General features: G+C 36.8%; 1 protein-coding gene across 1 annotated transcript in view; it reads right to left on the reverse strand.

Annotated features, from left to right (window-relative positions):
* The window catches only part of SPEN (spen family transcriptional repressor), a 128,664-nt gene that overhangs the window by 65,644 nt on the left and 39,996 nt on the right, over positions 1–23,024 (reverse strand). Inside the window, exons 2-3 of the mRNA XM_006883621.1 lie at positions 12,190–12,510; positions 8,798–9,274 (exon numbers count right to left, since the gene is read on the reverse strand). Coding sequence (XP_006883683.1) covers positions 8,798–9,274; positions 12,190–12,510 — 798 coding nt within the window. The remainder of the gene's footprint in view (positions 1–8,797; positions 9,275–12,189; positions 12,511–23,024) is intronic.

Raw genomic sequence — 23,024 nt, forward strand, 5'->3', positions numbered from 1 at the left:
CAATCTCCTCCTGTACCCGTCAGATCGGATTTGATGGTACACACACACACAAAATAATGAAAAAAAAAAAAAATTCTGAACTTTCTTCCAATGCTCTTTCATTCATTCTCGCATTTGTTCAGTAAGCCTCTATCAAGTGTAAAAATGAAGGATAAATTTTAGCTACAAATGTGCCAAAACTCCTTTTCTGGCAGCCTTGTGAAAATCATGAACTACTTTTTCAGAATAATGTTTTTAAATAAATCAAAAAAAATGAATAAAATCAATTATATTTACAGAATTATGAAAACATTTTTAATGATTCTTCTGATACAATAACATATGCCTTTAATAACATTAAGGAGCTCTGGTGGCACAGTGTACTACATGCTGTACTGCTAACCAAAAGGTAAGCAGTTCAAATCCATCAGCAGCTCAAGATAAAATGGTGTGGAATATCTTTATATCCTCAGAAATTCAAATCAACAGCAGTAGGATTAACGGGGTGAGGGAAGTGGGAATGCTCTGGTGTGAAAAACAATGTATTTGAATTTTGTAAATCAACTAGTATTAAAAAAAACGAATAAGGCTTTGTGTGGATCTAATAATTACCACAATTTCAAAACAATTATAAACATAAACCCTATTTTGAGATATCACAACCACAGTCTCTCTGGTCTTAAAATCCACCAGCAGCTCCATGGGAAAAAGATAGACAATCTCCTCCCATGCAATTTACAGTCTCCAAAAACCCACTCACGGGAGGTTCAGCTAGGATTTGGTTCTGACTCATCTACAATGAGTATTCGTATAATGTTTCTGGTTTGTTGTTTTTTTGAGGGTTTTTTTAGAAAAAAAAACCCAATACAAACAAATAAAAACACAAATTCTTCGTGGTGACATATGAACTGACTAATCTGAACCAACCACCCATGGGTTGGCAGAGCAACTCACTACTGACCAAGCCACCAGAGCTCCCTAGTATGTAATATGTTATTGCTGTTAGGTACTGTCGAGTTGGAATCAACTGATAGGTGACCCTCCAGCTGGTTTTCAGTAGCAAAAAAACACACAGGAGGAGAATGCCCATCTTGACCCCATGGAGCAGCTGTTGGATTTTAACTATATGCCTGGGGGTTGGCAGTGTAACTCCTTACTAAACGGACTGGTAACCAACACACTGTTAGAGTACTGTGGTTTGTTATCTACTTCTGTAATGGAAGGTAACATTCAATTTCTGCTACAGGTTAGTAAAAAGGATGATATTTTTCGTACACCCAAGTTCAGGAGCACTCAGGTCAATCATCTTTGGCTATGATCAAAGTGAACAAATGGGGAACAAAGCTCAATCAAAACTAAACAAAGGTGATAAGAAAGCTTATGAACTAACCTAACTTCAACAAATATGACCTTTTCTTTAGCCCTTATGTTGCTGTTGTTGTTAGATGCTGTTCACTATAACTCAGAGTGACCCCATGAACAGATGAAAACTTTGTCCTCTTCTGTACCATCCCTGGAATCTCCCACATGCTCCAGACCAATGTCTCAACTACTATGACAATTCATCTTAAGGGTCTTTTTCTTTCAGTGATTTTCCTTTTCCAGCATGATGTCTTTTCCCAAGGATTGGCCCCTCCTGACATCATAACCACAGTATATGAGACAAAGTTTCACCATCCTTGCCTCCAAGGGATAATCTGGTTCTATTTCTTCCAAGAAAGATTTATTTGTTCTTCTGGCAATCAAAGGCCTGATTTTTCTTCTGTTTTCTTTATCCACTGTCCAACTTTCAGGTGCATAGGAAGCAATGAAAATATTATGATTTGCCTCAGTCTCGCCTTAGTCTTTAAATTGATAGCCTTGCTCTTTATTACTTTAAAGAAGTCTTTGACAGCAGACCTTCCCAATGCACATGGCTTTTGATTTCTTGACTACTGGTTGTAGATTCACGTAACATGAAATCCTTGACAACTTCAATCTTTTCTCAACCTATCATGATATTGGGGAACTCTGGTGCTATAATAGTGAGTAGGTGATAAAAACCAAAGATGACACCATTCTGTCAGTACAAATCCACCAGCACTTCCAAGGGAGAAAGATGAGCAATTTGCTTTTGTGAGATTTACAGCCTTTAAAACCCTTGAAGGGTCAGCTATGAATTGGTTCCAACTTGAAGTCAATGAAATTTCCAAGTTACCATAATGTTGCCTACTGGTACAATGGTGAGGATTTCTGTTTTCTGCATGTTGAGATGTAATCCATATTGAAGGCTATAGTCCTTGATCTTCTACAGCGAGTTCTTCATGTCTTCCTCATTTTCCGCAAGTAAAACTGTATCATCTACACAACTCAGGTTGTTGATCAATCTTCTTCCAATCCTGCTGCCACAGTCTAATATAGTCCAGGTTTTTTATTTGTTCATCATACAGACTAAACAGGTATGGAGAATACAACCCTAAAACACACCTTTCTCGATTTTAAACCATGCAGTGTTCCCTTGTTCCATTCACACAACTGCTTCTTGAGGAATAGTACAAGTGGCAGGGGGGAGAATCTAATGATAGATAATTAGAGAAATTACAACACATTCAACTTTGATCAAAGACTTTTTAAACAAATTCTTTTGTGTAATTTACATACTTAAATTGTTCTGCTGAAAGGAAAAATGATTCATTAAATGAGTAAGACAGTGAAAGAATGATATAAAGGAAAGAAGGCTGGAAAGTTTATGCCACAAAGTTCTAATTCTTATGAGTTAAATATTGTGAAGAGTTTTGCAAAAACAGTAGGTGTGTCATTTATCAAGGAATTCACAACTAGATTACCATTAATCTAATGTTTATTAATTTGAAATGCACCACTAGAAATCTGCTCACCAAAACTATAACAACTAAGGGGGTTAGAAGATGATTAATTTTCCAGTTAGCTAGAAATGAAACTTACTTTCATAAGGAAAACCAAAGAATATTTTGTCTACTCTAAAAATGTTAATTTTAAATCTTCAAAAGACTGTGTAGGCATCTAACAGGGAGCTCTGGAGGCCTAGGGGCAAGAAGCTGCACTGCAACCCTGAAGGTACATGGTTCAATTACACCAGCTGCTCTGCAAGAGAAGGATGGGCAATCTCCTCCCATGTGATTAACTGCTTCTGAAAACCCACCAGAGGGTCAGCTATAGGCTGGTTCCAACTCAACAGTACACAACAACAACAGTTTTCATAATGGTGATGTTTTAAAATATTTAATTATTTCTTTAAAAAGAATATTTACCACCAGAATTTACACAAAACTTCAAAATATTATACTTTGAAATCAATATAATTATAAAAGATGATAAATGAACCACAAGATAAAGGTAAATAATCCAATTGAAAAACGGGTACAGGATATAAACAGACACTTCACCAAAGATATTCAGATGGCCAACAAGCACATGAAGAAATGTTAAAAATCCCTAGCTCTAAGAGTGATGCAAATCAAAACAACTATGAGATATCATCTCACCCCAGTCAGAATAGCAAAATTTAACAGAACAGTAAGCAACAAATGCTGGCGAGGTTGTGGAGAAACTGGAACTCTTATTTACTGATGGTGGGAGTGTAAAATGGTGCAACCACTGTGGAAGGCAGTATGGTATTTTCTCAAAAAGTTGCAAAATAGAGATACCATTTGACCCAGCAATTCCACTACTGGGAATATATCTCAAAGAGACCATAACTGACATCCAAGCAGATATATGCACATCCATGTTTATTGCGGATTTGTTCACTACAGCAAGGAGTTGGAAACAACCCAGGTGCCCATCAACAAACAAATGGATAGAGAAACTGTGGTATATTCACACAATGAAATACTACGCTGCATTGAAAAACAAGGAGCTCATGCAATATTATTCAAAATCGGTGACCGTGGAGGACATTATGCTGAGTGAAATATCTCAGTCACAAAAGGACAAATACTGCATGGTGCCACTGCTATAAAATGGGACTGATATCAGGGTTAGGGTAAGACTGAGAAAAACTGGATAAATTGCATATACTGCATTGAAACAGATGAGAGAAAGAAGAATTTAAAAGTGATGTATGATAGGGTATTACGATTATCACAAGAGTCCACAATTAAGGTTGCATAGTGGAGTGTACTTAGGGCAGTGGGAGGGGTGTTGGGGGATTGTATATCAAAGAAAGAATTTTACTTTTCAAAGAGAGGAGCGAACTGGGGCGGGGGGCGAGTGGGGAGGGCTGGGCAGGGAGAAAAGTGCAACAATGAATGAATGGAAATCCAAAATCTCTATAAATGTTCATTAAAATTATTAAAATAAAATCTAAAAAAAAAGATGATGATAAAAAAGAAATAGGAATGCAGTTATAATGTATATGCTCTGAACAACAGGATTTATTTGTTATCTTGCTTCAATCAAAACTTAACCACATTATTTACATTAATTATTATTTACTCTTTGTGTTAATAATAAATTATACCTAAAAATTATTTACAAAACATGTACTCTGAGAAAGGCAATATACTAGACTCAGTAGTCTGTATTAAAATAACTGAACCAATATTTACAAGATAGCCTCAGAGGGTCTACTATTCAGTCAAATGCAAAAAAAAATCCACTCTATTTTTAACAGAATTATTTCTCAAAAACAAAACAAAACAAAACACCAATATAATCTGATTTTTAATAAAATGTCTCTCGCACCTGTCTCAAGTTAGGTATCTACCTTTTCTTCATGTTACTAAAATAGCTATTCTAACTGGAATCCTGAGACCCAGTCTTTCCTGTTCCAATGGAGTTTGATTTTGTAAAGCACAGATCTCAATAAAAGTATGTCCCATTTCAAAATCCTTCATCAACTTTACCTTCCATACAGAATAAAGTCTAAAATTATTAACATGATTAGGTCATTCTGAGTTATCTGCTATTCTCAAAGGACTGTTTCCAACCATTTGAATCTCTTAAATTGTTAATTCTATACGCTTAACAATCCACTTTCTGTTGTTGTTTGCAATAGAGTAAGAATCAACTCATAGCTCATACATACTCCAGCGGGTTTTCAGAGGCAGTTAATCACACAGGAGGAGAATGCCTGCCCATACTTCTCTTGTGGAATAGCTGGTGGATTCAAACAACATGCCTGGATAATCCCAACCTAGCCTAAATTTTGTCTCTTCCTGTTAAAAGTTCTGCATAAAAGTTCTGTCCCTATCAAAAGCTACCCTATGCAACTTCGTAGTTGTCAAATTATTCTCTGTTCTCTCATTGTTCTTTTATGTACAGAAACAAAACCTGTCACTACATAAGAATTGCCCCTTCAGTGAAACTTTGTTTTCAATAAGTAAATGGATGAGGTTAAGTAATCTATCCTAAAAGCCTTCTGTGAGTTTACAATATAAATGTTAGTTTTGAAAAATATGACTAAAAGACCCAAAACCAAAGTGAATTTACTATATAACCTTTCTGAAAGGAAAAAAACATTTCAAGAGAGAAAAGATAGAAGAAACAAGAAAGCAGAGCCAGGAATCTGTCAGCCCTAGGGTAGAAGTTATCTTGAGTCAGACATCAGTATCCTTATCCTCTTGTCAGGCATGTGGTTGTTGTGTACCATCAAGCTGGAACTGACCCACAGCTGACCCTCTAGGGGCTTCTCAGAGTCAGTAAAGCGTATGAGAGGCAACTGCCTGCCCTTCTTTCTTCTGCTGAACAGGTTTTGGATCTGAACTGCAGATCCATACCATTAAGCCACCAGAGTTCCCTTCTGTCACACACACTTTGATCAACATTGCAGTTAATTAGGTGCGGCTGCACTAAGACATAACCACACCCTCTCCTGAGCATCTTCCCTCGATGTTAATTCATCTTGGTGAAGGTCGTCCTCTCTTTCATGGACCCTCTACTTTCCCAGCACACTTTCTTTTTCCAGGGACTGGCCCCTTCTGACAACCTGCCCAATATACAGGAGATAGAATCTCACCATCCTTGCCTTTATGGATCACCCTGGTTGCACTTCCTTCAAGAAAGATATGTTTGTTCTTCTGGCAGTCCACAGGTTATTTCAACACTCTTTACCAAGACCAAAATTAAAAGGAAGCAATTCTTCAGTCTTCCTTAGTCACTGGCCAACTTCCATATGCATATGAAACAATAGAAGGTGTCACGGCTTGAGTCAGGCACATTTATTCTTTAAAACTATATACTCTTGAGCACTTCAGAGAGGTCCTTGACAGCGGATTTCACTAATGCAACATATCTTTTGATTTCTTAACTGCTGATATCATGAGTTTTGATGGTGGATTCAAGTAAAATTAAATTACTAACTTCAACCTTTCCTCCATCTATTATGTTGCCACCTATTGGCTCAGTTGTGAGAATTTTGGTTTCCTGATGTTGTAGTTTCATTTGAAGGTTGTAGTCTCTGATCTTCTTCAGCAAGTGCTTCATTTTTGCAAGCAGGGTCACCTGCACGAGAGGTGGTAAAATCACAAGGAGCCTAAAATCTGGCCTTTAAGGTGAAGCTGTAATTTGAAACACTGACAAAATTTTACATTTCTAATACTACCTAAGTCAAAACCATCCACTGGCAGATTTGGCTCTCCAAGTTCTATCTTTTGGTATAAATAATAAATATAGCCACCAGAACTTGATTCCAAAAGATACAAGTCCTTGACCACTAACTCTTTAAGCTAGACCCTCCTGCAGATTTTCTAAGCATAATCTGCCCATCTGGCAGTCATCTTTTTTATTCGTACATTAATATTCAGAATAGCTGCTTTTTTTTCTAATTAGATGAAAAGAAATTAACTCCATCAAACTGGCAGATCACCTGCAGAGTCAAGCTTTACAGTCTAAAATGCTGTTAAATGCGTGAGATCATATCACTGTTACTTCCAGCAAATCACAATGTCCCTCTGAAGGCCTCATATGATTATTTCTCCTTCAACTTACATAATAAACTGGCTTTTCAATAAGTTTTGATGCAATCAAATATGGTAGCATCTCTTTAATGAGGTAGATTTGGAGGAAATAGCTAATATTTTAATATCTTAGTCAAGGCTATTCAGAATAAAGAGTAACAGATTTTAAAATTAATTTCTTAAGTTCAAAGGATTTTCATTACTAATTTCCCTAGATCAAGCTACCACATTGAATCAAGAAATTGAAAGAGGTTTCATCATGTCACAGAACTTTAAATTTAGGGCCAAAACCCAACTCTCCTGATTTCCTCAATTAAATTCTTGTTCCATTATAATATACTACGTCTTATAGAACATTGTAATTATATAAACATCTATGTATAAAGTTTGCATTTACTATTTTAACTTAGAAAATTTTAGAGGCCTAAAAAGAGAAAAGGAGCTCTGGTGCCCTAGTGGTGCAATCTGAAAAGCATGCAGTTCAAATGGGCAATCTCCTCTCATGTAATTTATTGTCTCTGAAAATCCATTCACGGGTCAGCTATGGGTCAGTTCTGACTCGACGGTACATAGTAACAACAAAAAAAAGAAAGGCAAAGGGTCATATAATTAACATATGCAAAAATAAACAAGCACTACTAAGAGAAAGATAAATAGTCTAGGTGCCTTAATTAGGTCAAAAGATTTATATTTTATACATTTAAATTTATACCATACATATTTAAAACTAGCATGTTTAGTATCGATAAATCAAATAAAAACTAGAAAGAGGAAAGAATCAAGTAGCCAATTTCTTTGTCTAAAGACTAGTAACATGCAATAATAATAGTTAACAATTACTAAGAGCAACATTTACTTGCCATGTACTTAGTATCAAGCAAAGTAGTCTTGGTGGCACAGTACTTAAGCTCTGAGCTATTAATCAAAAAGACAGCAGTTCAAATATCATAACTACTTCACTCAGCAAAAATATTACAGTCTCATTCTACAAAGATTATAGCTTTGGGAACCCTCTGAGGCACCCTTACTCTGCTAGAGAGTCATTCTGTATTGGGATAAACTAGACAGCAATGGTCCTGGATAACAAGCTAAGTGTTTTGATGCATTTTTCATTTTAATCTTCAAAATAATTTTATGAAGTAAGATTCTTACTATAAACAATGAGGTGGCTGAGGTCTAGAGAGCTTATGTAATTTATCCAATGTTATAATAATACTAAGTTTTACCTTCTATTTAGATCTATGATTTCAAAACCCATTATGTAGTTTACCATTAAGATTATCATCTTCTTATTTTCAATTTCTGAATAAATCTCTCCTATGAGAATTCTCTTCTAATTGAGTAAGTTTACTTAATACAAAATAAAGTTAGAATTTGCATTTTAAAAAATATTTTATATTTTAATTTTAAAACGATACTTTCTTGGCATTAAAATATGGTCATAAACAGACTTATTCATTTAATAATAAAGGAACAAACAAAATACTTCATCAATACATTATTTTAATCAAATAGCGCTAAAACAAATCTTTAACAAAAAATAGAGTTATTACAGTTAAGAAACTAAACTCTCATTATCAGTGTCACTGGAAACTACCATTTCTTGTAACCAGAGTTACCACTTCTCTCATTTTTCAACAATTTAATACTAAGCATCTGGAGTATGAAAAAGCACTTATTTACAAATCATCTCTTAGATTCAGGCACTTTGACAAAATGGCTAATTCAATGACCAAGTGCTAATATCAAAATATTTTTACTTATTATCTATTACTATCAGATTAACATTCCTTTAAAAGTATGTCACTATGCTACAAACCATTAGCTTCACCAATCATCTAACATTTGAAAATTGTTGGATTTAGTAGTTCATCTGTTATAATAAAAGGCTATTAACCTACCTGTCACTGCTGGTACTACTGCTGCTGCTGATTGAATCACTACTGGAGGATCTACTCCTAGAGCCGCTGCCGCTAGGGGACCTTGTAAGTCTAGATGCTTGGCTAGCCAGTCTCTGAGGAGACTGGTTTCTAGACTGGGATGAATGTGGTGAGCGACTCCTGCTGTGCTGGTAATTCCGGTCTGGCCTTCTGCCTCGTACCTCCCGTGTAATGTCATCCCTGTAGATATCCCTGTGTACCACACTGGGCAGTGTAAACTGCTCCCGAGCCCTAGGTTCATATCGGGGGTCATGAACATCAAAGCGGTTTGGACTTCGACTCCGAGAAGCATAATAGAGCCCATGTTGTAAAGTCCGCTCTCGAGGATCTCTATAGTAATCCTGATCGTAATGTCTTGTCCGATCAAATCCTCCCGTCCCCCGTTCATGGTGTCCATAGGCACTATGTTCATAAGCACGCTCCCTGTTATCTGAAGCCCTGCATTTAGGAGGGGGAAAAACATTTAATCAATCAGAAAAGAGAAAGCAAAACTAAAAGCAAGTCATGCAAACACTCTCTTCAGCATTGTCTTTGTTTTCACCACTGTTCATTTTCTAAACAGCATTAACCTACTTAGTAAGCAAATACCAATAAGCATAACATTTTAAATGCCTTCAAAAATTATTTTCACAGTTTAGCAATCATTGTTTTAACTGTGTACTGGGCTTTCATGATTATGTTTTGCAGGTCAGATGCCCATTGAGATTTTCTTAATTATATTATGAAACAGATATATTCCGTCTTTTCTGTTTGTTTCAGTAAGCAGAGATTCATTGTAATATGAAAGTTTTTGATACTTTCATTTGACTAAAATATATAATACACTTTTATTTACTTTGTAAGTTTATTTTAAGCAAAAATTCCTGATGCATTTTAACATGGATATAAGTGCAACTTTTTCTCATTAACCTTTCACTTTTTGAATAATTGTAAAAATTGCTAAACTATGTAAACTGCTGGACATAATCACAATAAAAATGAAATCTCAAACCACTTATCAAAATATTGAATCATGACCTGCTATTTTATGTAAATTTAATTAAATCATCATCATTATTTTATCTCCTTTATAAATTGCACATTTTTACAATAAAATTTTTATCCCAGAATTCAATCTGTTTATATATGTATTTAATGATTATAAGAAATACGTTCTCTTGTCTTTTAGATATACTTAAGTGGTCTATGATGATTTTAGAATGTTGAAAGCGAGCTGTCCAATATGTTAAGGTTGCTGTTACCAAGATTATTTGTCAGTCTAAGAATACAAAAATTACAAATACAATCATATACATGCAAGTATATGCTAATATTAAAAGCTATTTTTTTTAAAAGTCTTAAATCCTCTACTTGTGCAGAGAATTAGAACTCATCTTCTGAGTCCTAAAAGATCCATTCATTTGAGCTTCTCTTTAGCCTCATCTCTTGGCCTTCTTATGAAAGAAACTGAAAGCATCATGAAAGATAGAGAATTAGAATCTCTGCAGCAAAGACAAATCCTTCATCTAATCATGTATGTCTAAATTCCAAACTCCACCATCCTTCATATTCATCTATCATCTCACTGAGGAGCAACCATACCTTCAAAGGTTGCTGTGGCTTTCTGATGCTACTATGAAAAACAAGTGGTGTGGCAAAAAATTCAGTTACCTTTTCTATTTAAATTGTATTACTTACACCTTTTTTATTAGCTGTAATTCTGGAATCAGCAAAGATTTCAATGTCTAACAAGAAGGTTTCCTTTTAACCCAAAATTTCATAAATAAGGAATTCATCACTCCATCAAAAGCTAATCAGTGAATGGTTTTGGGGTTTTTAGGTTTGTTTGGTTGGTTGGTTTGGTTTTGGTTGTTTTTTTTTTTTTCATTAAATATTAACAGAAGTAATAGGCAATAGTGCTATAATTACAACTATAGGTGATATTTTACAAATATGCAAAGTTCTTATCCATTAGGAAGACACAGAATGCAAGCACAAGAACTAGCAGAGCTGAAATCTAATAGCTATTCTTTGAGCCATCTATTAGTACTAAAATACTTCTAGAGTTAGTGGGGAAAAGAGAGAAAGTTTGACTTGGGTTAGGAGAGGGGCTAATACACAGGTCAGGACATACCAACCTTTTCCAAGTGTGGAAACACGACCTATAATCCCAATTAAATCTAGGGAGAGAATTGTGAACATAACTTCCCCAATTTTGGCCCCTCTTATGGGGGTAATCCACCTTCTTAATGGGCAAGGGTGTACATTTAGATGAACCACCAGAAAAAGAAAAAAATCTTAGTGACCAGACAAAATAATTCCACTGGTAGGTAGCAAGTTGTCCCAGACAAACTGTAACTCTCAAACCCCCAGACTTCTTTCTTGAGATAGTAGACAATTATAAATTAATCCACATTTATAAAAATTTCCAGTCCTAAGTATGAAATCAGGCAGCGGACAGAAATATCCTCTAAAATTCCAACAAGTGAAACGTGCATGTGTGCCAACAGTTCACGTTGGTAGTTATCCAGCCCAGTCACATTTTGATTGCTGTATCCACAGTGACCATCACAATGTGTTCAAAGCTAAAGTATCTTTAAATGGACAGCAACTGTTTAAGAAACAAGACAGTAATCCTCTTCACCTGGACTAATAGAGTCTTGACTGTACAATATCCCATACATCCAACAATTAGAAAAGAACAGCTATATTCCAGGGTTTTGGTTCATTATTTCAATTCCCTCCTCGATCCATCAAGAGGTATAATTCCAACACGGAAATTATGTAGATCCAAAATGGAAAAATTCAAGCATGGCCTTCTCACTTCTTCATCCAAGGATACATTTCCAGGTTTGAATACTGTTTGTAGAATCCAAGAGGTTGAATTAAAATGGCCTGCTAGATTTCTTGTGACAATCCGTTTGTAAACTCTTAAGTAATGAAAAGAAGACACCAACTCCTAAATAATCTGTAGGCTCTAATATTCCGAAAATATTCCATATAGTATGACCACAAAAGCTGTAGCACATAGCTCCATGAGGTAGAAAGGATATATCCAAGGAAGGCCTTAACATGATCCAAAAGAAAGAATCATTAATTCTAGAAGACTGTTAACTCCAAAAATGATGCTTCCATAGGAAATCTTCCACCACCTTATATCTCAAAAGTAGATATCCAAACAGCTGTAGGAAATATCCTCTACGATTCCACAAGATACCAGCCACTGGGATAGAAATCACTTCAGTTTCCAACCCAAATTAGGAAGCATTCAGAATGCCCAAAACTTTAAATCCATCTGGGGCCCCTAATTATGAGTTTCTGTTTCTCACCAAATCAAATACAAAATACCTGCCTACAGAAACCTTGGAACTTACCCATCAAGTCTCCGCTCATAACGTCCTTCTCGTGCATGAAGTGATGGTGGGGGACCATAAGCAGGCCCTCCACCACCTCCTCTGAACCCAGAAACCTCTCTACTACGAGATGCTATGGAAACTGTATCATCCAATCCCCGAGCAGCACTCGGAATGGTGCCTGGTTCATTATAATCCGTGCGTAGGTCTCTATCTCCCATTTTGTTGATCGAGTTGTGAGCTTTCTGTGCACTTTTGATGTCCACAAAATCCACAAAGGCAGCCACTCCTCCTTCAGATCCCCTCTTAGGGAGAATTTTGACACTTTCGACGCGGCCATATCTGGAAAAAAGAAAGTCAATGTGACTGTTGCATATCAACAACTTTCCAAAACGGGTTTTTTAATTCATTTACATCTTATAAATATGTATGTGTGCAAGGTGACTTACATATGGTTCTCTTTTATAATATTTTCTCAGGACAATTATTTACAGAAGTTTTATCTACATTGCTTTCACTTCTTTTTTTTTTTTAATTTTTTTTAAAAATTTTATTATTATTTTGTGTGTGAGTGTACCGTCAAATCAGATCTGACTGGTACAGGAGGAGATTGTCCCTCCTTTCCCGGCAGAGCATCTGGTGTGCTTTCAATTCTTAAGTACAAAATTAACTAAACTACCCTTAACCTTTCCAGAACACTTAGCTGAAATGAATCTCTCAAAAGATGCAGACATTTTTACATTCTAAAAAAGGATTAAATCTAAGACAGATTCAAAATAATGTCTTCAAACACTTTTAAAAAACACGCACACAACTGCATCTGTACATATAGCTACAACAGATTACATGCAAATTAGTGATCTTACTGAAAAAATAAGATATTTTCAAACATTCCTTACTCAGAGGTAAAATAAATTCATACATTTTGTGTGTCCTTTTTCATGTCTTTCTGAGCCTTCCCCAGAGTTGAACCTTTGTCCACAATTCTGCCAACAGTTTCTTCAAGATTTTTAAATCCAAAACTCAGACTTACTGCCATTCAGGTGGCTCTAATTCACAGAAGCCCTCTAGCAGGGTTCTGAGACTGTAAATGGAAATGGGAGGAGACTATCTACCTTTCTATCTCAGAGTAGCTGATGGATTTTGACAGCAAGATACCTGGCCTTTGGCTTGAAAGTTCAATTAGTTATGTACTACTCTGCCAGAGCTCTGAGACTTTTACTATATAATGGTTAGAGTTGACTGTGACTCATAATTACCCTAAAAACAATTGATCTGAACCTTGTCTTATCATATGCCATCTCATAATCTGATATGACTTAAATACATTGTTACAGTCAGTTTGTCCACCCATCTTATGGAAGATAGTCCCTTTCTTTACTGACCCTCCACCTTTTCAAGCCTGGTATCCTTTCCCAAAGACTGATGCCTCCTAAACATGTCCAAAGTATGTCCTACTATCCTTACATCTAAGGAGCACCGTAGTTGCACCTTCTCCAAGTTCTTTTGGTGATCTACTAGTAACCTTTCTCCATTGTCTTTCACTCTGTAGACTAAGCAAATCGTTCAGGAGGCTCAGCTTTAGGAAAAATAATATCACCTCAGGATCAGAGTAAGACTCATCAACAATCAGTGTTTTGAAGACGACACAAGCTTGTTTGCTAAAAGTATGAAAGACTTCAAACAATTGCTGTAGAATACCAAAGAGTACAGTCTTCAATATAGATTGCATGTAAACATCAAGATGACATTCAATTTATAAAGCAAAATGAATGGGAATGATTGTATGAAACACAATGTGAATGAAGGACAGTGTGAAACACAATATGCATGAACTCTGTAAGCAAACCAGTATAAAATAAAAATTTGAGAGAAAAAAAAATGACGACATTCAATCCTCAACATTCAATACTTGGGCCAATAGGCAATCATGATAGATGGAGAAAAGACTGAAACTGTCAATTATTTCCTTTTACCTGGATCCAAAATCAACACTCTTGGTACCAGCATTCAGGAAATCAGGAAACATACTACATTAGATCAGTCCACTGTGAGGACCTCTCCAATTACTGAGGAACAATGATGTTGTTTTAAGAACTAAGCTGCACCTGACTCAAGCTATGGTCTTTTCAATTACTTGTTACACATGTGAAAGTTAGATGATGACTAAGAATTACCAAAGAAGAAGTGATGTTTTTTAGTTATTAGAAGAGAGTACTGAGCAGCCCATGGGCTTCCAAAAGAAAAAACAAATAATGTCCCAGAAAAGATGCTGCAGGGTGCTCACTGGAGGCAGAGAAGAGATTGAGGTTGTTAACAATTACAGCTTGCTTGGCTCCACAATCAACACTCTTAGCACCAAGAGTAAGAAAATCAAAAGATGTATTGCACTGGGAAAATCTACTGTCCGGGACCTCTCCAGAGTGCTGAAAAGCAACAATATCAGTCTAGAGACTAAAGTGTGCCGGATTCAGGCCACGGTCTCTGCAGTTACTTGCTATGCATCAGAGAGCTGGACAATTGACTAAGGATGACACTAGAAGAATTAATGCCTTTTGAGTAGTGATGCTGGAGAGGAGTCCCGAACATACCATGAACCATTAAGATGGTTCTGTCTTAGAGAGGGTAAAACCAAGTTTCGCCTTGGAGACTAGGATTTTTAAACTTAATCTCACATATTTGGGGCATGTGGCCAGGAGGGACCAGTCCTTAGAGAAGGACGTCGTGCTCAGAAGGGTGGCAGGGACAGTACGGGAGAGAAGACCCCAGAGGAGACGGATCGATACAGTAACTGCAGCAATGGGGGATGGTGTGTTGGAATCAGTGAGACTGGCTCAGGACAGGGCAAGCTTCAAAGGTGCTGCACATATGAGTCCACAGGAACTCGATGGCACATTAAAACAACAAAACAACTGTGATTCAACTGAGAAATCAGAACAGCCAAGTCTTATCTATAGTTATCTAAAGTAGTAGAATGAAGTCTATTTACAGCAGAAGCTGACTACAGATATTTAATTGACTTTACTTAGAAAAATAATTTTCTGGGGGAGCTCTGGTGGCCTAGTGGCAAGAAGCTGCACTGCAATCCCAAAGATACGCGGTTCAAATCCACCAGATGCTCTGCCGGAGAAGGAGGAGCCATCTCCTCCTGTACCAGTCAGATCCGATTTGACGGTACACACACACACACACACACACACACACACACACAATTTGAAAAAATAAAGAAAATATTGAACTCTTAAGATCTTTCATTTTATCAGCTCAACTGTGTAATAGAATGCTGACCGTTTTTATTGAGCATTATAAGCAAATTATTTCTTTTTTAATTGATCTGAACTTTCTTGAATGTTTACTTGTGAAGCATTTTTATTTTCTTTAGTGTAACAGCTGTGCTAAAAAAAAAACAGCTGTGCTAAGATTATTAAATCAAAGTTTCTATTAAATCCTGAGGTATAAAAATGAAATTCTAAAAAATGTTTTTTAAAAAATGAAATTCTATGAAGGATAGTGTGAAACACAATATATACCAACTCTGTAAGCAAACCAATACAAAATAATTTTTTAATATTCTAATTTATTATATCCCAATAAACATATAAAACTCAAGTGTCTTTAATTTCCTCAAAGAAATTACTTTCCTATAAAATAAAGATTTTAATTTTTTCTTTTTAGTGAAAGGAGTCAATGATATTAAGATATTAATATAGTTTTTGAGTGACAGTAGTAAGCAAAATATTTTACACAGCCATTTAATTAAAATACTTCCCTTCAATTCACTTAATATTATTTATACATGGTCAAGATTTAAAGATCTAATGAAACACTGACTGTTGCTTTCCAAGTATGTAAAGTGGCTGATTCAATGTTTCAGCATGGTAATTCCTTAAAAGAATACAGAACCCCTAAGTTAGTTTTTCTACATTTCTCACACTTTACCAATACTGGTATTTTGATTTCTTAATTAGATTGCTACGCAGCTGTGTGAAGAAAAGGTCTTAATTGTCTTGTCTCTACATGATGATGTAATCTGGTTCATAGTACATCTTTGAGACTCTCTGCGTCTCGAATGGTACAAGAGAGCAACTAAGAACTGAAAACCTTGATAAGACTGTGTGTATCCGGAATGACTTAAGGATACTGGCCATATGAAGGAATGGATGAGAGAACTTGAGAGATTCACATTCACTGTTTTCAATTTTGTCTCAGGTCAGTAATAATCACATTCTTAAGCTCCTCTAGCCTAGAACTTAAGCTTATTGTTTCCTCAGAACTTGTGTTCAGAATGTTTAGCATTTATTTGATAATGTATATTTCTAGGAGTAAACTAGAGTAAGGGAGCTAAGTGGCCTAGTGGTAAAAAGTCACTCAGTCAACCTAAAGGCAGGCTGTTCCAATTCACCAGCTGCTCAGTGGGAGAAAAATGGTCAGTCTCCTTTCTTGTTTTTTACAGCCTCTGAAAACCACTGTCTGGTCAGCTAAAAGTTGGTTCTTACTCAATAGCATACAGCAAGCAACAGCAAAGTAGAATAAATTAAAATGATGCAACATTTCAAAGGTTTATAATGTAGTTTCAAGTTTATAATATAGTTTATGAATTTCCATGAAAAGTCCATTAGGCTTTTCTTAGATGAGTATGTTTGATTTATTTACCAAGTATGCCAGGGGAGATTAGGAGTATCATTTACTCAAAGTAATCTATAAAGTAAATTTTATCCAAACAATTAACAGTCTTGTGATAGTCATGGTATTTTTTAGGTTGTATTTATCTGGTCATTCAATAGATATTTGCTTATCTATCAAATGATAGGCACTGTTCTTTAAGGTATTTGGGATACTAAAAAACAAAAAATTAATTCAAGGCCACTATCATCAAGCTTGATTACGAATCAGAGAGCAAATCATAGTGATTCTCTGCAGTTTTTAACAAAATAAAAAAAGCTTTTGATTCATAAATTCACATTTTGTAGAGGAAAGACAAAAAAATTTAAGCTAAGTCGGATGGTGATAAATGATACTGGGCAAGAGAGGTATAAAATAAAAAGAGGATGGGGTAGTTTTTTTATGTTTATATGTAAATATTTTAGATAGGAGGGTGGTCGTGAAAATACTTTTGGATACACTTTCATCAGAAAACTGATTATTTCCAGGGAAACAAAAGCACCAGGGAAAAGAAACAATAAGCACAAAGTAGAATGTATGAGTGGCAAAGTTGTGCAACATCAACTAAGTTTGTGTGAGTGAAGCCAAATTAGCCAAAAGGGAAGAGAGGACAAGGAGATAAAGGGATGGGACAGATGCTCTCTGTGAGTTCTAATACATCATGGTAATAACTGGACTTTCTCTGAGCTAGTTAACTGCTTTGTTTTACCCAATAGAAAGATCACTGTGGCTCGGCAATCTCCTCGTATGTGATTAAACTGCCTCTGAAAACCCACTGGAGGCTCAGGTATGGGATGGTTTCAACTCAATGGCACACAACAACCGTTACATAATGGAACAGGTGTTAGTGTAAGGGAACAAGAGTAACTCAAGGATTTTTGCTGAAAGGATAAAATTGCTATTTACTGAGATGAGAAGACTTCAGGAGTAGGTTTGAGATGAGGTAAAATGAGAATCAGGAGGTTTATTAGTAGTCTTGTTAGGCTTTAGATGAAAATTAGATGTCTGATAAGGAACTGTCAAAATACCTGTTTTGCTAGACTAATAGAAATAAAAGCTGATGGACAGCTGAGTGATTTCCATTGTGGCTGTTACTGATAAGGATATGGTGAACATTCATGTATAGGAGGATCCTGTACAGATTGATGGTTTTGGTTTTTTAGAGATTGATGTTTGCTTCTTTTTACTAACACCTAGGAGTTGTACAGTAGCTATTTAACTTACGTATAAACAAATTAATTTGAAAGTGGTTCTGTCATCTTACAATCCCACTAGCAGAGTTCCAACTGCTTCACATTCCTGTCACTATTTGGTATGACTGTTGTTTGTTGTTGTTATATGCCATCGAGTCACTTGCAACTCACAATGTACAAGAGCTCTATACATTCTTCTATCCTGTGCCAACCTAGCCATCTCAAATGCACTTATTCGCACCTCTCCAGTCACAGAATCGATCCATCTCATTCAGGGTCTTCCTCTCCTTCGCCGCCCCTCCACTCTGCCAAACATGATGTCCCTCTCCAAGGACCAGTCCCTCCTTGCAACATGCCCAAAGTATGTCAGACGAAGCTTCAGAATCATTGACTCCAGGGAACATTCTGGCTTCACCCTCTCCAGGACAAACCTGTTTGTTCTCCTAGCAGTCCATGGCATATTCAACACTCTTCTCCAGCACCACAGCTCAAAGGCATCAATTCTCTTTCTATCAACCCTATTCACTGTCCAACTCTGATGCACAGCACGTAATTGCGAAGACTATAGCCTGGATCAGGCACACCTTAGTCTCCAGTCTGACATTGTTGCTCTTCAGTACTGTTGAGAGGTCCCTCAGGGCCGACTTTCCCAATGCAATTCGTCTCTTGATTTCCTGGCTGCTGTTACCAAGAGTGTTGATTGTGGAGCCAAGTAAATTAAAACTGTTAACTATCTCGATCTCTTCACCATCCATATTGATGTTGCCAATTGGCCCAGTGGTTGGAATCTTTGTTTTCTTAATGTTGAGCTTCAGTCCATATAGGAGGCTGCAATCCTTGACCTTCTGCAGCAAGCCCTTCAGGTCCTCCTCAGTTTCAGCAAGCAGGGTTGTGTCATCTGCATAACACAGGTTGTTGATGACTCTTCTACCAATCCTGATGCCACATTCCTCCTTGTACAGCCCAGCGTCTCGAATGATCTGTTCTGCATACAGATTGAAAAGGTATGGAGACAGAATACATCCCTGACATACTCCCTTTTTGATTTTGAACCATGTAGTGTCTCCTTGCTCTGTTCTGACAACTGCCTCTTGGTCCAAGTATAGGTGTCGCAGTAGCAGAACCAAATGTTCTGAGATTTCCATTCTTCTCAGAGTCAGCCACAGCTTGTTGTGATCCACATAGTTAAAAGCCTTTGCACAGTCAATGAAGCACAGATAGACATTCTTCTGGTATTCTTTGCTTTCTGCTAAGATCCATCTAACATTAGCTATAATATCCCTAGTATTTGGTATGACTAGGTTTTGGGTTTGGTTTTGTTTTACTTTTTGGGGTGGTTTGTTTTTTGGTTTTTTTTTAAATGATACATTCTGGCAGGTGTAAAATGCTACAGCATTGTGATTTTTATTGCATTTCACATCAACTGTACTGGTCTTTCACCCTGATAAAACCAATAAAAAGTGAAGCCCATTACTGTGGAGTTGGTTGATTTTTTTTTTTTTTAACTTCCTAAATTGAGTCAGGGAGGGTAAAACTGCTCTGTAGACTTTCCAGATGTGTAACCTTTACAGAAACAGATTGCCATACCTTTCCTCTGAAGCATGGCTAGGGAGTTCAAACCAGTGACCTTTATTGAGAAGTGTCAAGCCACTCTACTACCCAAGTTCCAACCTATAAGCTGGTCTCTGTGCTTCTGTGCCTTAGTTTTCAAACTGACATTATTCCTCTTCAGTATTTTGGAGAGGCCCTTGACAGTGGATCTGCCCAATGCAATACATCTCCTGACTTTTGGTACCAAGGGTACCGATTTTAGATTCCAGTAGGAAGAAATCATTGACAACGACAAGTGAGTACAAAAGTTCTTGTAGCTGCTCTCCTGGTGGCAGAGAGGTTACAGGGCTAATCCAAAGTGTCTGCCTTGTGTCTACCTTTCTAAAATGCAGAATTCACAGTTCATATATATAATTATAATTACTAAACTCTAAAGGAAGGTACAGTACTTTCATGACTTTTTTTTTAGAACTTCTAAATGTTTCAAAATGGAGTAAGTATCCTAAACTTTCTTTCCAAAGATTTTTTTAAAAAATCTAAAACACAGTACTAGGAACATAGTGTCTAAGAATATTTTCTCAGATTTATTGAATTATATGAAAAATAATTTTAAGTATACTCAATTTATAAATAGTAACCATTTTCTTTTAGTCCTTGAAAAGTAAAATCATGAAAAATTAAAGACTAAGCTTTCACTTGCTTCTTTTTTTGTCTTAGAAGATATGTATAGTGCCAGCAATAAAATGTTGCTGGAAATGTGCATTTTGAATGTGCTTCCAGTGAAGCTTTAAAAGGAGGTAATGATATATAAACCTTTTCTATCTCATTCTCTTCCCAGCCACAAAGACTACAAAGGCCTATCTGTTGGGCTGCCCGTAAAGAACTGCACTGTCAACCCAATGTCATTCGGTTAGAATCCACCAGCAGCTCTGGAGAAAGACGGGCTATCACCTCCTGTGTGGTTCACTGCCTCCAAAAACTAGCTGAAGGGTCAGCTATGGGTCAACTCTAACTCGACAATACTCAACAACATATCATCTCCAGCCCTTAATCCTTCTGGGATATACAAATTTACTTTAAAAAAAAACCCTCTCTTTTGTGGCTAAGCCTAATACTGTTATTGTTAGGTGCCTTCACAACTACAACTCATAGGCACACTATGAACAAGTGATCAGAACCCTGTGATCTCTGTTATGATCAAACCTACTGTAGCCACTGTGTCAATTCACCTCACTGAGGATCTTCTCTCTCTTTTGCTAAACCTCTACCATTCCCAGCATGATGTCTTAAGGAGCTGCGCTGCCAACGCAAAGACACATGGTTCGAATCCACGAGCTCTTACACAGGACAAAGATGAACAAACTTCTCCCTCCATTTACTGCCTGTGACTGGAGGGTCAGCTATGGATTGTTTCCAATTCGATGGTACATAATAACAATGGCAATACTATAAAAACGTCTTTGTTTTGTGTAGTCTGATTCACAGATCCACTAAAGTAAAGCAATCAACTACATAAATTTAGGTCTTTCTCCACTACTTTCAGAGAAATATCAGCATCATTCTCTGGGAAGTACCTTTTCTAATAAAACTGTCTTTAAAAAAAAATACACAAATCATTTTATGTATTGTTCAGGAGTCCATTTCTTACAATGACAGAATAACCAATACTACAAGATGGTGAAAGATAAAAAAAAAAATTAGTAATAGCTGTCTTATTTCACAAAACGACATGGTGCACTGAGTAAATCTGCAACAAATAACCTCCAACAATCTAAAGAGCAAAGATATCCATTTAAAGACTAAGATATGCCTGATCTAAGCCATGGTCTTTTCAGTTACGATATATGCATGTGAAATCAATAAGGATGATAAGAAAAAATTATGATTTAACTTGTAGTGTTGGAGAAGAGTACTGAATGAATATACCATGGATTGCCAAAAGAACAAAGAAATCTGTCTAGAAATAAGTGTAATCAGAATGCTTCTCATAGACAATGTGGTATTTTTCTTTCCATGATTTTCCTAGTCATCTGAATCTGACCTGACCATGTAGATGGGTAGGACTATGTGAACAAGGCATGTTAGCCTATCCACAAGGGGTATCTCACCATTCCACAAGTAGGCTGGCCAGTCTCAACAATCTACAAGAGGACCAGCTAGTCTCACCACTGAATTCAGCAAGCCAGCAGCAAAAGACAGATATCCACCCACCCACCCACTGCCACCATCAGCAAAGAAATCTCACCATCAGGAAAAGAGGAGCCATGGCCAAACCACAGACCTCAAGTGAGATGGGACCTTCAGACTGCTACACTACTGGAACTGGAGTTAAAAGCCTTTGCCCAAGTTTGTGGGGCATGGGGGGGGGGCATAAGTCACAGGACTGAGAAATTTGTAACACTAAGACCGGGGGGGAGGACACAATATTGGTAGGACTTAGAACACTGCAACTATGGCCTAACACTGTGAGGCTCAAGGGTGAGGTGACCGCAAGCACTTTTCAGGAGCTGTCCTGACTGTATTCTACTACTAACCTAGATTATAACCTCCCTTCTAACTTCTCTAAGATGGTTCTGTATGCTCTGTAAGCTATTGCATCTAATTTTCGACATAGTATAGTAGTAAGATTGATAGTGAGATAAGTAGAAAGAAGTATGAGTGCGTGAGGGGCACATCTGACACACACCCCTGAAAGTGGTTTCGTGCTACTGATGCTGTTGATGGGGACAGCTGCCCTTCGTGAAGTTGTTAGTGGTCAGACGTGGCCGTCTCCACATAGTCCTTGCTGTTTTTACAGATAAAGATGGTAAAACATCATCTTACTTATTTTGGCAATATTTTCAGGAAGAATTAGTCCTTGGAGAAAGACATCATGCTGGGAAAAATAGTCAGTGAGAGAGAAAGACCTTGACTGAGACGTAGTGACACTAGGACTACCACAATGGGTTTGAGCATGACAGAGATCATGAGGATGGCACAGAATAGAGCAGGGTTCGGATCTGTTGTTCAGAGTCACTGTAAGTCACAGTCAACTTGATGGAAGCTAACCAGAAACAACATGTCTTACTGTGTAAGATGATTTCTAACAGGACAATAATCTCCCATAAACTGGTACTTTTCTCAACATCGTATCTCAAGTTTAGTACTTTTCTCAAATCCTATAAATTGACCTTTCAGAAGGATTTCCCAAAGGCAAGAAAAAATCCCTCATGATAAACAACTAACAAATATTTGTACTCCAGAAAGCCACTCTTTCCAAAGTCTCTCCCTAATTAAACCCACATAAGATGATATTTTAATAACTTGTAGGAGTTACCACCACTGAATTACCTTATTTGGTTTCTCTTCTGCAAACTGCAATATAAGAAGCCAAGCTGCCTTAAATTATATGACTGATCCATACTGGTAAAATTAGGGGGCTCTAGTGGCAAAGTCCGTGGGAAGCTATGC

This window comes from Elephantulus edwardii, unplaced genomic scaffold, assembly GCF_000299155.1.
Source record: "Elephantulus edwardii isolate Elephantulus edwardi_28Jun2011 unplaced genomic scaffold, EleEdw1.0 scaffold00028, whole genome shotgun sequence".
Taxonomy (NCBI): Eukaryota; Metazoa; Chordata; class Mammalia; order Macroscelidea; family Macroscelididae; genus Elephantulus; species Elephantulus edwardii.